We start from the raw sequence: 13,952 nt of genomic DNA on the forward strand, positions 1-13,952 counted from the left end.
TACCATAGATATATTTGGATATGATTTTTGAAAGCAGTCAGGACAGGCCTAAGTCTGCTTTAATAGTAATTGGCATTAATTTTACACCTGGCTTTTGCAGGAGCAGATAGACCAGTATGAAGTCCCATCAATTTAAGAAAGAACAGAATTAAGCCAAAGATTAACTTTTTTAAAAATTAACTTTATATATATTCATTAATATTAAAAATAAACCATAGCACAGATACTTTTAAAACACGAGACAGTCTAATTTCTGCCTGTCTTCAGAAGAAGAAAGTACAGAAAGAGCCTAAGACAGGTGAGAAAGCTGATGACAGCCATGCTCCTCCCCCCACCACAGGATGTGTCCATGTTCCTGTCACTCTTTAGGGTGTGGGAGATAAAGGAAAGAAATGTTAGAAAAGTATTGGCAATCATGAGAAATAAGACTTTCAAATGTTGTGAAACAGAAACCTGTATGAACAAATAGGTTGCAAGTAGGAAAAATAGGAATTGGGACAAGTAGGGCAGTAGTAAGGATGAGGAATGCTGAATGAAAAGGAAATTATCAGTCAAAGAGGTAGAAAAATATGTAACAGTCAAATACTTAGGTCTCAGATGTCTCACCAATACCAAGAAGATTAAAAATGAAAAACAAAAGTCTTCCCCACAACTATGGCAAATGAATATGAGTATCATTTTACAAAGGAGCAACATTGTTACTATAAATATTTCATTCACTTGCCAGTGAAAATATTGTGTATGCTTTTCTGTCACTGGATCATTTGGGGTGGGAAGCTTTCCACAGCACAATGTTCTAGTGACACAGGAAATGCTGTTTACATCAGTGAAAAATGTATCTCCCCATGGTAAAGACTTCATAACACTGCATTAAAAAAAAGAAAAAAAAATCCTAAAAATACAACAGCAATAAGACAACCCCAAATCCATTTAAAAATATGGATTAAAAGATGCTAATTTTTCTCCTCCACATTCTATTTAGTGGTTAAGAGGATATAGAGAGGAAAACTTCACTATATAAGGTCTCTAGAACTGGACCCTATAGAATTAATTGGTATTATATCTGTTGAAACATATGAGCTTTTCAATAAACTGGAATTAAATATCTATTTATATCTTCCTGACAATTCAGACTGGTAAACACAAATGACTGAAGTTCACAAAGGAAATCATCAAATAGATGGGTGGATGTATGGATAAAGTAAGTTTTGGAAGATGTATCAGAAATTATTATATTTAACTAGGAATGTTGATGTTAAAAAAAACGAAAGAAAATTAATTCATATGAAATGTCAACTTCCAACATTGCTGATGAGGCAATGCATAAAAAATATATCATTTCATTGGTGTGCCATTATGTTTATTATTTATACAGTATTTTTTAAGTCTTTCTGAAGAAAGGAAAAAAGCTTTGAAGTAATATCTGTCTATTTATCTGCCTATCCATCCATGTAAATATATACATTGGATTCTAGCTTATTGCATAATAACATTCTGAAGAACAGTTCTGTAATAAAACAACCCATACAAAAGACAGTGAAATCAATTGCATAAGAAGTAAAATGTTCCCCTTCTTTTAAAAAAAGTTTTTACTTTTCCATTTTGGAGTTCTGTCACATAGACTAATAAAGCTTATATTTCTGTTAGTATGTATTGATTTAGAAGTCCTCAGGAAAATAATTTTCAAATTATATTTGAAAGGGTAAATAGGTGTTTTCCTAAAAATTAGTTAAGCAGAAACATGGAAGTTTAAATGATATTCTTAATCTGAAAACAGTCCACAATGTATGAGGGAGGTGGAAGAGAAAGATGATAGTCATAGCCCCATTAAAACTTTTATATTATGTTTTGTTTACAACAGTATTCAAGTAATCTCCTGTCAGAAAAATGTTGCTTTTATTTTGGCAACAGGCATAGATAGATACAGCTGCAGACGGAAATGTACCATGCACTGCTGACTGATGCATCGCTCAAAGGCATGGTGACACTAACTAAGCAATGCTGATGTGCAACACCAACGTGCAAAAAAACCCAGTTCCACTCCCCTGTGGAGTTTGCTCAGGACATAGCATCACACAAGGCAACTGTCACTAGACAATTTCTGAGCTAGACTGACACGTTCTTGAATTAACTGGGTGCATGAACCATTGCTGAGGTGGCTTTCCTTTTTTCCCTTATGTCTACGTTTAGCCCACACCTGGGGCTAAACAAGAAGCAGTTCTTCTCTCACCCAATGTCCCTTCCCCAAATGAGGAAGGGAATTGGGAAAAGGAGGGAGACTCATGGGTTAAAATTAAACAGATTTAATAAAATAAAGAAACCATTATAAATGATAATACAAAACATACAAAATTATACTTGACTACAAAGTTGCAGCAAGTTTCTCCAGGAATAACAATCATTGAAAATGAGAAAGAAGGAGACGAGAAAAGAGGATATCAAAAAAAAAAAACAAACCCACCCCTCCCCAGCAAGCCCTCCCTTTTATAGTGAACTTGATTGTTAATGATATAGAATACACCTGTGGGCCAGCCTGGGTCAGCTGCCCTGGGTTTAACTGCTAGTGGCCTTGATCACCATCGCTGGCCACAAACTGAAACAAAATCTATCAGAAACTTGATTCTATAAATTTTATCCCCAGGAAACCAGGACACCCAAGTTTATTGATCACATACAAGTCCTCTCCTTTATAAGGGTCATCTGAGTTCACAAACACAATAGTTGTTCTTCTGAGAATCACACTATTCAAAACAGTCTGTAGCATTACTGTCTGTTATGGAAATATCAGCTGAGTCAAAACATTAAAATATTTTTTCTGAGATTTGCAATGACATAAAATTAACCAAGCATCAGCTTTCGTAATACAAATACAGAAAGCAAGATCAGGTGTAGAATATGTTTATTTTAAAGTGTATGAATGTATTTTCAAGGTATGAGACTATACAAAATGAGATCCTAACCCTATAATCATTTAATAATATGCATAGTTTTCCTAATACTAATTTATTTAAGACTAAGTGTGTACAACTTTTAGCAGATTAAATAGCTGTAATTAACTTCTTTGAAGACTTTTTCATTCTACTTTAATTCAAAAAATGACCTTTACAATAATAAATACTGTTTTGGCACTCTCTTAAACCTTTCAGGAATTCTGCTTAGCACCACTGCTAATTAATTATATTTGAAATGTGGAAAGTGACAACTTATATCAACTATTATTGTGTTTAACATTTAAAATGTTTTTCTTAGGCTGCATACTGATATTCTCAGTCTTGGGATGTTATGATTTGATGTTATTTGTCATTAAATAATGTCATTTATGCGCTGTGACCATCTTGGAATTCTGGCAATGGGAAAATATTATATAGAAAAGATGTGTTTTGTGGCTTTTCAATCAGGTTGTATACATGCTTAATCTTCAGGACCGTTTACTTACATTAATTTCTGAATGGTTCATTTCTAAACATCCTTTAGCCTCCCGGCCTACAGCTTAAAAGCTTTAGAAAATGCTATTCTTTGGACAAATTTTATTAATACATTTTTATTTTCTTTCCTTCAAGACACTCTTTTTAATGGTCTTGGACTTGGTGCTGTCATTGGCCTGGGAGTGGCAGCCCTTTTGTTAATCCTGGTTGTGACTGATGTTAGCTGCTTCTTTGTACGACAATGTGGATTGCTAATGTGCATCACCAGGAGGATCTGTGGGAAAAAGAGTGGTTCAAGTGGAAAAAGTAAAGAACTGGAAGAAGGAAAGGCTGCTTACTTGTGAGTATTAATCACATATTTTGGAAAGTTCATTAAAAGAAAAAGTTGGCTGTCCAACATGTATTAACTTTATGGCCATTTTGTATTGTGGCAAAAGGAATTAATAAAATGTTTCTGTTACTTGGAAAAGTATTCCTCTGAGATGTATGTAATTGTTTGTGATCAAATGTTAGCTTAAAAGAAAAATGGAGACAAAAAAGGCATTCACCATACCTCACTTTAAGATGGCCTCTTTGTGAAGCTTGACACGAAGGAACTCAATGGTAATTCACTAATAGTTATAGGCACGTCTTTGGTCCTTGAGGAACAGGTAACAGATCATTGTAACTCCATTTCTACAAGTCCATCTTTGAGCTGCTGATATCTAAAAACTCAGCATATGGTTGTGGCAGTGCCAGTAAATCTTGGAGTGCAGGACATAGTGTTATAGAAAATCCGTGAAAGAGGTTTTCTTCTCAGATATAGCACTTGATGGAAAATCCTGTTTCTTGCCCATAGACTTTAGGAGTAAAAAGTATTGTTGATTTTTAAAAACAGGAATGCTGAGTTGGATGTGGGTGAAATGCTGGTGAGCGTGATTGTTCTTCATAGCAACAGTCAATGATTGCTAAAATAAGTGGGGAATAAACAATCCTGATTCTCACAAATACCCTTGTTTAGTGGCTACTTCATCAGACAAATGAAAATGAATTGATTCTTTATGTGCAAATATGTTCACTTAAATGATGAGTGGATAGTGAGATATTTGGCAAAACAGTTGACGTACTGGTTGCATGAAATAATAGTACTTTAAAGACCAAATGTTTACAGGGTTTTCAAAAGGTAAGCTGGAGAGAGGATTACTTATGGTCCTTCATTTTAGGCAGTTCCGTTTTTTTGAAAAAAAAATGCTTAATTTCCTCATTGTGTTCATCTGATAGACTTCTTATGCATACACCGTAATATTTGTGAGAATGCTGTCTTTGTGTGGTTTAAATAATGTTTACTAGTCCAATTCTTGTGTGCTGTTGCTCCCCAGTAGTCAGGCCTTGCAGTTCATTCTCCTGCAGCTTCCCAGATCTCATCCTTTGCCATCTGTAGAGCAGATCAGATTTCATAGCCCTAGTTATTCATAGCTGTATCGGGCTTCTTCATTGTTGGTAGTGGAGGTGTAAGTGTCTTTTTTGGGTTTAGTTCTGGGTATTGGGATTCAGAGACTGTGTCTTTCTTAGTTAACTTGATTACATTTCTTGATTACATTCTCAACCCTTTTGAAAACAGCTCCATAGAACAAAACGAGTCATAGTCAGGCACAGAGTATTTACATAAAGTAATGCTTCTGAATAGAAGTTATACCATAAAATAGCTGTTTCCTAATTCCCACAGTTTACAGTAAGAGAAGGAATAACTGCATTTTTTCTATTGTGTGAAGCCAGCGTGTCTGGGTCAATAGAATCAAGATATGAAGCTTCTGGTTCTGACTCATCTGTCCTTTCCTATTGAGCACAGCACTTCAGTTTATACTTTAATTTCCAATTCAAGAACTGACCAAGTACGAATTGGTGTACAGACTCTCCTGAATGGGAAGACCTTAGGGAGCTAAAGTTACAAATGTCACTTGACAGCAGTTTATACCTTGCTATCAATATCTCATGCTCAAATGGCATTCCATGCTGTCCCAGAAGGGCATAAAGCTGGTCACTTAATATTAATTCCTCCATGACACTTCTTTTGCAAGAATAATTATCTTATTTAATTGTATTTCTTTCCTTGTTGGGGTGATCTTCAGTCAGTCACATCTTAAAATATTTGAGACTGTTGGGTTTTTTAGCCTGTTCTCTGCATAAAGAAACTGTCAGGCTAAAATTTCAAGACAAGCTTGAAGAGTCAAAATTTTATTTCATGCCAACTGCCATTCCTTAAAAGACTCTGTTTTAAATATGTTAGTTTGCATTCTGGATTTTTGAGTGGGTTTATGATACGGTTCTTTGTTACATTTTGATTGTAGGATATAAAGAGTCATTAATTATGTTCCATATGTAATGAATGTAGATGGTACAATGCATGTAACATACACACGGCCACCTGGAACAGAAATGACATAATACTTTCCTACAAATCACTTTCCCTTCTGTGGAATTTTTAATTGTTATGCAGTTTGTACTTTCTGTACAGATCATTTCCTCAATCCTATGTGAATGCTGTTCACAAATAACATCTTTTTTAGGCTTTTGGTTATGCAATAGTGTATGTTTGTGTGTAAGACTGTAGATGTACAGACAAACCAAGTACAACTTACCGTTCCCTCCACCAGTCCTACTATGATTCATAATGGTTTCAGAGATATGAGGTAGCCATGACAGTTATGTGCATCATCTACAGAAATGAGCATTGTATCCATTTGTGTATCTTAAAGTAGAATACCACTTACAGAGGTTTATAAGCACATGCATTTATTTTTTTTAAACAACCAGAATCTTTTAGACTTCTACCCATTAATTCTTCCCTAGTCAGCTTCTTGACTACACATTTACCTGTGCTACACTCTTATTAACCTACACAGATTTTCCTGGAAGATACCTACCAGAGGGCGGTAGAGTTCTCCACATACTTCCTGAATAGATGGATTATTGTAGTTGTAACAACCTGTTTAATGATTATCTTCTCAGGAACAATACAAAAATGTGAGATATGAATTAGACAAGGGTTTAACTAGGTCTTTGCTATGGCATATAGCAGTCTGTCTGCTCTCTAGAACATCGCGGGTCCAGGAAATAGTCTGTTAAATATAAAAGTGATTGTTCATCTGTAGCTCAGTTACCCTGTGTTTCCAGACTGCAGCTATTTCCATGTCATGGCCATATTACTGAGAGCAGCCCTGAGGGGAAGGACTTGGGGATACTGGTGGATGAAAAGCTGGACATGAGCCGTCAATGTGCACTTGCAGCCCAGAAAGCCAACTGTATCCTGGGCTGCACAAAAAGAAGTGTGGCCAGCAGGTCGCGAGAGGTGATTCTGTCCCTCTACTCTGCTCTGGTGAGACCCCACCTGGAGTACTGTGTCCAGCTCTGGAGTCCTCAGGACAAGAAAGACATGGACCGATTGCAGTGGGTCCAGAGGAGGGCCACAAAAATGATCAGAGGGATAGAATACCTCTCCTATGAGGAAAGGCTGAGAGAGTTGGGGTTGTTCAGCCTGGAGAAGGCTCTGGGGAGACCTTATTGCAGCCTTTCAGTACTTAAAGGGGGCTTATAAGAAAGATGAGGATAGACTTTTTAGTAGGGCCTCTTGCGATACAACAAGGAGTAATGGTTTTAAACTGAAAAGATGGTAGATTTAGACTAGATTTGAAGAAGAAATTTTTTGCAACGAGGGTGGTGAAACACTGGAACACGTTGCCCAGAGAGGTGATGGATGCCCCCTCCCTGGAAACATTCAAGGTCAGGTTGGATGGGGCTCTGAGCAACCTGATCTAGTTAAGATGTTCCTGCTCACTGCAGGGGGGTTGGACTAGATGACCTTTAAATGTCCCTTCCAACCCAAACCATTCTCTGATTCTATGATTATCAACAAAAGCATAATGACAATACTCACTGCTCCATCTTCCTTACAATTCATTGTCCAGTTACCGGAAAGGTTATTAATTTACTTACGTGTGAGAGACTAGCATTTATTACTAAAATGGGGGAAATATGACATAGAAACAAAGAGTTTCTTCTACCAGTGTGAGCAGAAGGTGCTAGATTCTTATCACAGAAGGGCTCTTTACCCCATTCTGACAGCTGGGATTATCACAATCTCAGGAGATTAAAGTACACTTCTGCAGCGTGTATAATAACATAAAGGCTCTTTACACTGCCAGAAAAGTTTGAGCATAACTAGACATCAAGTCCTATATGTATTATACTAGATTAGGAAAGTTTACATCTATTCCCATGAAGAGACCATCGTCTTATTATTTAGTCATCAACCAAATGCTCTTTTGAGATGCTAATCCCTGATGTTTGTGGAGTTAGGTAAGTAACCATGGATACAGAATGCTTTGAAGACTTCAAGGAATTGGGAACATGGTGTTAAACGTGTCTCGGTGGTGTTAGTCACTGCTAATTAGTTCTGCCTTTTCTTTGCCGACTTTTGAGAGAAGGGATCTTGGTAATTAGTTAAGTGCAATGTATGTGGTTAATATGGTGATATGAGACTAAGACTCTTTTAATATTTTTTAGGAAAGATGGATCAAAAGAGCCAATAGTGGAAATGAGAACAGAGGATGAAAGAATTACCAGTCATGAAGATGGGAGTCCAGTAAATGAGCCAAATGAGACAACTCCTCTCACAGAACCGGAGTAAGTAGCCTGACATTCCCTGGAGTTTCACACAAGCTCCTCCTGGCCGCGAGGACGCATTCACCAGAATGGTGTGCTGTGGCAATGCAGTGTACGAGTGGGATTTTTTTTTTTTTTTTGGTACAGTAGGCGGTCTAAATCACAGTACCCCACATGCAACAGCTGAGGTTATCACTAGACATTTTTTTCTTCTTTCTATGACCCAGAGTACAACCACATCTGGGTGTTATCCAGCCCTTGGATGGCAACACTGTGATAGTGGCAGTCCTGCAGCGTATCTTTACACCATCACCTGTTTGTAGGTTAGTGAGTATCCAGGGAAATTTCTGTCCCTCTCTGCTACCCTGACTCCCAAGGAGCTCCTTCTGTGCTGTTGATGAAAACAGACCTCGTGTCAGGGCGAGGAGGTACAGGCAGCCCTGCCCTGCCCTCCCCAGCTCACAGGTCTCCCCTGCCCAGGGACCAGGAGCCTCACAACAGCTCCGGCCTCGTTGGCAGCCCGTGCCCAGCCCTGGCCCCAATGGGACACAGACCCACACCCTGCTGCTGTCCCCAGCTCTGCCCACTGCATTCAGGGGCTGGAGGGTGAGGGCAAGGCTCTACCTGCGCTCTCTGGTTCTCAGGCTGCACCAGAGCTTGCCCCTGATGCTCCCCTGCCACTCCCGGCTAACCTCCAAACCGCGTGGGGAATCACGCCTGCAGAGGCAGGTTACAGCCCTGCTGCCTTCTGTCAGCCCTGGCACCTGCAGTCACGTCACACCCCCCCCCCGCCCCCCCAGCCCTTCAGACCCTGCAGTGGTGGCTGAGCAGGAGTACGAGGATTTTTTTAGTCGGGTGCAGCTGATCTTTACCACCTACTCAGCAGTTATTAACCACTCTGCGGGAATAATCTCCTGCATCTTAGGAATGGCCTTAGATTGAGTCACGCACACATCCCCACACACACCCTGAATGTAGGGCACAATGATCCCATGCTCCAGAAACCCAGCTCCTCACAGTGTGGTCCCTTCCTGCTTTTATTCACGTGACTGAGAGCTTAGATCAGTGTTTAAGTGCACATAGTGTAATTGGACTAATAGTGCTAAAGGGCAGCCACTTTACTTGGTTCCTTCATGCCCCCTTCCAGTCCCTGCAAGCTGCTCTCAGCATAGAAACCACAGCGGGTCTCATCTGGGCTCATAGGCTCCAGCTGCCTCTTGAGTCACAGGGACCAGCCTTGGGCTCAGGGATCCCATGCACTGGCAGTCAGGTCCTCTCCTCCGTTTCGCTGCTGCAGCTCCTGGAACAGATTAAACTGGGTAGAGTGGCTGGTGTTTGTACCTGAATAGCATTTTTCAAAACCTGTGTGGAGGATAACGTAACATCTGTGATAGGGCACCAGCAAGCTGGTATTTTGTGAAGCTTACTATTACAATGAGAGCTTCTGATATGTTTTTTTTTTTCCTTCAGAAAATGTAGTTTGAAGAGAAACTAATATTTCAACAAAGGTGATGACAGTTCCATTCCTTCTATTGAGAGTCCATCTAGTGGTGTTAAAGGACATGAACTGATTGCTCAAGAGTTTCATTTATTTGAAATTATTAAAGAAAGCTCTGAGTTTCTTTGGTTTGAGCCCAAAGCCTTTCACGTGTTGTGAAAATCTCCTACCTCATGAGATCTTAAAGCTGTCAGGGCTACAAAGACACTTCTGTAGTAAACTCACTTGTTGATTATTTGATAGAATTACAGTTGTTTTTTAAAAGGAGAGGATGTTCTTATAAAACAGTCTTTTTCTCTTTCTGAAAATACAACAAAATTGCCTTCCTTGCCATTATCTAGAACTGCAAAAGCCAGAACCTTTAATAAGAAAAAGCCTGTGTTATTGGCTGTCATTGGCATTTGTAGTAAATGAGAGGTGTGTTAAGCAACTGCACATTCAGCTATATACTTCTTTAAAGAACCTGTATCTGAACACTTGAAACTTGTGTTAATTAAATAATTACGGAATTTCTTGAATGACTAGTGATCTGTTTGCTCTTCATATTAGAATTTATAATGAGGGGCACTGCAGAGAACCCACAGTTATCTAAGGAGTCAGGAAAATGTAGTTGTAAACATTGTATAAGTCTAGTGGGCCTTGGTTATGTTAGTGGGTAAGACACCAGGGCTACATTTTTTCGTGCTTCATGACTATTTGTAGCACCAGATCTTGCAAATACAAATGGGATGCATCTAGTAAGGGACATGATACTGGGAAAGATTAAGTTCAGTTCTTCCTGCTTGTCCCAGTCATTAGAACAGCTGACAGGAGTGAAATATGAGAAAGTTAAAATCAAAAATGTTTAATTAACTTAGGGGAGGGGGAAAGAATCAGTCTCTGGTGGCATGAAGAAATAACTAAATCATAGAAACAACTGATAAGGAGTTTGATGGGTATTATGTCCTTGGGAGAACAGGACTGCTAAGAGATATTAATAGTGATGACAGTTTTCTTCTTGGTAATTTCTTCTCCCACAACCAGTGGCAAAGGCAACAGTCCAAGGTACAGCTGGACAGAGGTCAGCTAAAGATTTGGGACAGTGTCACTTAGGAAACCAAAGATGAATAGAGCATTATGCAATCAGGACATCTGAAGGGACATTGGTACTAGGGGAACACGGAAAGACCTTCTACTCAAACACAGAAGCAATGAACCAGAGAAGCAATACAAAGTGTGGTTGACATGCCACTAAAGGAAAGGAAGATGCAATAGGGTAGAAATAAGTCTCTCAGTAGGAATAACACAGAAACAAATTGTCAACAACAGGTGCTATCAGCCAGAAAGGCACATGCTGAGCAGGGCAAGGATGACCAGCCGGGTTCTTGGAGGGAAAAGCTTAGCTTGCAGGAAGGAAAAGTTTCAAGGACATTCCAGGCAGGCAATGTTCATACAAAGTAGGATTCATTCTGACTAATTATGGTTGTCTTAAAGCTATACAAGATAAGCCTTCAGTTTAAATTAGATGAAATATTTTGAATAATTAGTTGAATTATTTTGAATAATACCAAATTATACTCAGAACTTTAAATGCAATTTAAGCATTTGTGGGAAATAATTAATAAAGAGATTACTTCCTCTTACAATAATAGAGTATTTTCATTATATTGCTCAGCATATTATTTGGCAATCTACATTTTACCTTAACTCAGATGATTCTTGTCAAAGCCAGGTTTGGGATCCGTGCATGACAGATGAGCACCAAGCACTTTTACCTGCAAGTCAACAAGTTTTAATAATGCTGGCAGGAAATCAATTTAAGCTGTGCATTTCATATTGCATTTCTGTAACATGATTAAAATACCACATGCAATATGGAACTATAATTACATTCCTAATCTGAAATTATTGTGTTTCTAGTATTGGTTGAGTTTTTCTTAGTATTAATGAAGCTGGGTGAATTCCAGTATCAAAATGGCTAGGAGCCATTTTCCTATAAAATAGGAAAGTAAATATTCTAGTTAAAGTTTTGTATGGGTAATATCAGCAGACTATTGCAGTTAGGCCATGTGCAGCACTAGAGGAAGTCAATATTGTTAATGATTGATAATAGCCAGCATCTGATTAAAGAAAAAGAAAGGGCATATAGTATATTCTGTCAATTGCCCAGTTTTTACTTTGACTAAATATTTCCCCCCTTTCAGCACCTTCTTTTGAGAAATTACTCTGCTTTTATATAAAACTAGATTAAATTAGGTCTTTTTTTAATACTAATTTAATGCTTTGCATTATCAGGCCTTTAACACAGGGGCGTGCGTACCTAAAATGCATCTCATGAGCTGCACTTCCTCTGCCCCTGTGTTTTACCCTCTTTTAGAAATAGATTTGTGTTGATTTTGCTGTTTCCATTCTTTCAGGTGTCATGTTGTGGGCTGAAATCTGTTTCCTTTGGGTGTGCCATGTGAAACAGACAATTACTAGAGACCTCCCTCTGTACTCAAAGCCAGACAGCTGATATATCTCCCACATATTTTGCTGTAATAGAACAAGTTAGTCTTCTCTTTGATTTCTCTCAGATATAGGTTTTTCTCATTGTTTAACCTCTAGATAAACAGCATCTTAGTTCATTTCAGACATCCTAAATTTCGTAAGACTGGGAATTTGGGTATTGCTTTGGTTTATTTGTTGTTATTAAACACTGTTATTACAAGACATTCCTAATGGATTCCCCAGACAAGTTTTGAATGGTATATTGCTCTTTGGGATATCAAAGTAATCACAGTGGAAGTTTACTGAAACATTTAACAGTTATTATGAATAGAAAAGGCATATGCATACTATTCCCTAGTTAAAAACCAGAAGGCAAACCCAAACTGGAATCACGATTAACAGCTATTATGCCCAGGAGACATTATTACAGGAACATCTGAGTAAACCATATATATTTTTGACAGCTATATTTTTTGACAGCTAACTACTGGCAGATTTTGAAGACTTTTTGAATGAAATCAGCATTTTGTCTTTCCTGTAAAGTAAAGGTGGGGGACCTTTTGCCATTGGAATTCAGGATTAAAAAAATCTAGTCTAGCTAGTCTTAAAAGAGCTATAAATTATTAATGCAGATAGATTGTATGATCTAGCAAAAATGAATTGTAGAAGTTTCTAAATAATAAAAAAAACCTTCCATTACCTCCTTGTGCTATAAGAAGTTCTTTACTTTATCTTGGCATAACTTCCAATGATAGATTTCTTATTTCATATACAATTGAATTTACATTTAGAAATAGACATAAAAAATCTAGATTCAGCAAAGGCTTGACTGTGTTTCATGGTATCGTAGGGAACACATACCTCTGTATTGTCTTGGTCAGGTTGTTTGTTTGGCTTTCTACTGGGTTTTTTGTCTTATTGAAGAAACTGCATTTTGGGCAGCAGCAATATTCTTATGTGTCATTTAGCTTTTTCTGGCTTTATAGAAATGGAAAGAGTTAATACAAATTTCTTTAAAAGCAAAGAAACTCAGTGCTCAAAATAAATATGCAGTTTTCAATTACGTTTTTAGAAACACTGTGAACTGTATAAGCAATACATACGTTGTAGACTTAAATTCCAGATTATGTGTTGTTACCATTGATTTCTCTTTTCTTCTGATAGGAAGCTGCCACTAAAGGAGGAAAACGGGCAAGAAGCTTTAAATCCAGAAACCATAGAAATCAAAGTTGCTAATGACATCATCCAATCAAAAGAAGGTGATAGCAAAGCATAATAAGATAAACTACAGCTGTCTGGATAATACATTTGGATTGAAGTAACCCCGTGACCAAAACTTTACAGCTGACCTTAATTTCTTGGGAAACTTAAGCTTGGAATAGTTAGTACATATGTACATATGATGAAACAGTTTCTGTCTACACTTCCTTTCTATTTTTTTTGTTAATGGTTTTAGTTTTGCTGACACCAAGTCCCATGGTATAAATTTGAAAAATCTGCATAATAAGAACTGTAATTTATTATATGACAAAGTATGTCTATTTAGAAGAATAATTACAAAGCATCCCTAACCACAAACAGCACATCAGGTCTCTCCAGATCTTACAGTGCAAGCTACATACATAAAGTGCCATATACTACTGTATTTGTGTTTTGTAAACAAAAGTTTAGGTTGCCTTTAAAATAAAAAGAAAACCAGTCTCAGTGTAATGTTTAAGACCTTAGCACTGGCAGACACGCAGTTGTCATTCCAGCTATGCTTATCACTTGAAGCAAACAAAAAAAAAAAGACACTTTTCAACACAGAGCCAGTTCCACCTGCAGTTTCACCTGGGTTCTTCAGTAAAATAAAAAGTTGATAACCACAATGTACGGATTTAAATAAAATTGGCTAAATATTTCTTAGCAGTATATTGGCC

General features: G+C 37.8%; 1 protein-coding gene across 1 annotated transcript in view; it reads left to right on the forward strand.

Moving 5' to 3' along the window:
- Positions 1-13,309, forward strand: part of NCAM2 (neural cell adhesion molecule 2) — a 314,479-nt gene extending 301,170 nt beyond the window's left edge. The window contains 3 exon segments of the mRNA XM_068421481.1: positions 3,561-3,765; positions 7,968-8,087; positions 13,198-13,309. Coding sequence (XP_068277582.1) covers positions 3,561-3,765; positions 7,968-8,087; positions 13,198-13,309 — 437 coding nt within the window.
- The last annotated feature ends 643 nt before the right edge of the window (positions 13,310-13,952 follow it).

This window comes from Nyctibius grandis, chromosome 2, assembly GCF_013368605.1.
Source record: "Nyctibius grandis isolate bNycGra1 chromosome 2, bNycGra1.pri, whole genome shotgun sequence".
NCBI classification, from domain to species: domain Eukaryota; kingdom Metazoa; phylum Chordata; class Aves; order Nyctibiiformes; family Nyctibiidae; genus Nyctibius; species Nyctibius grandis.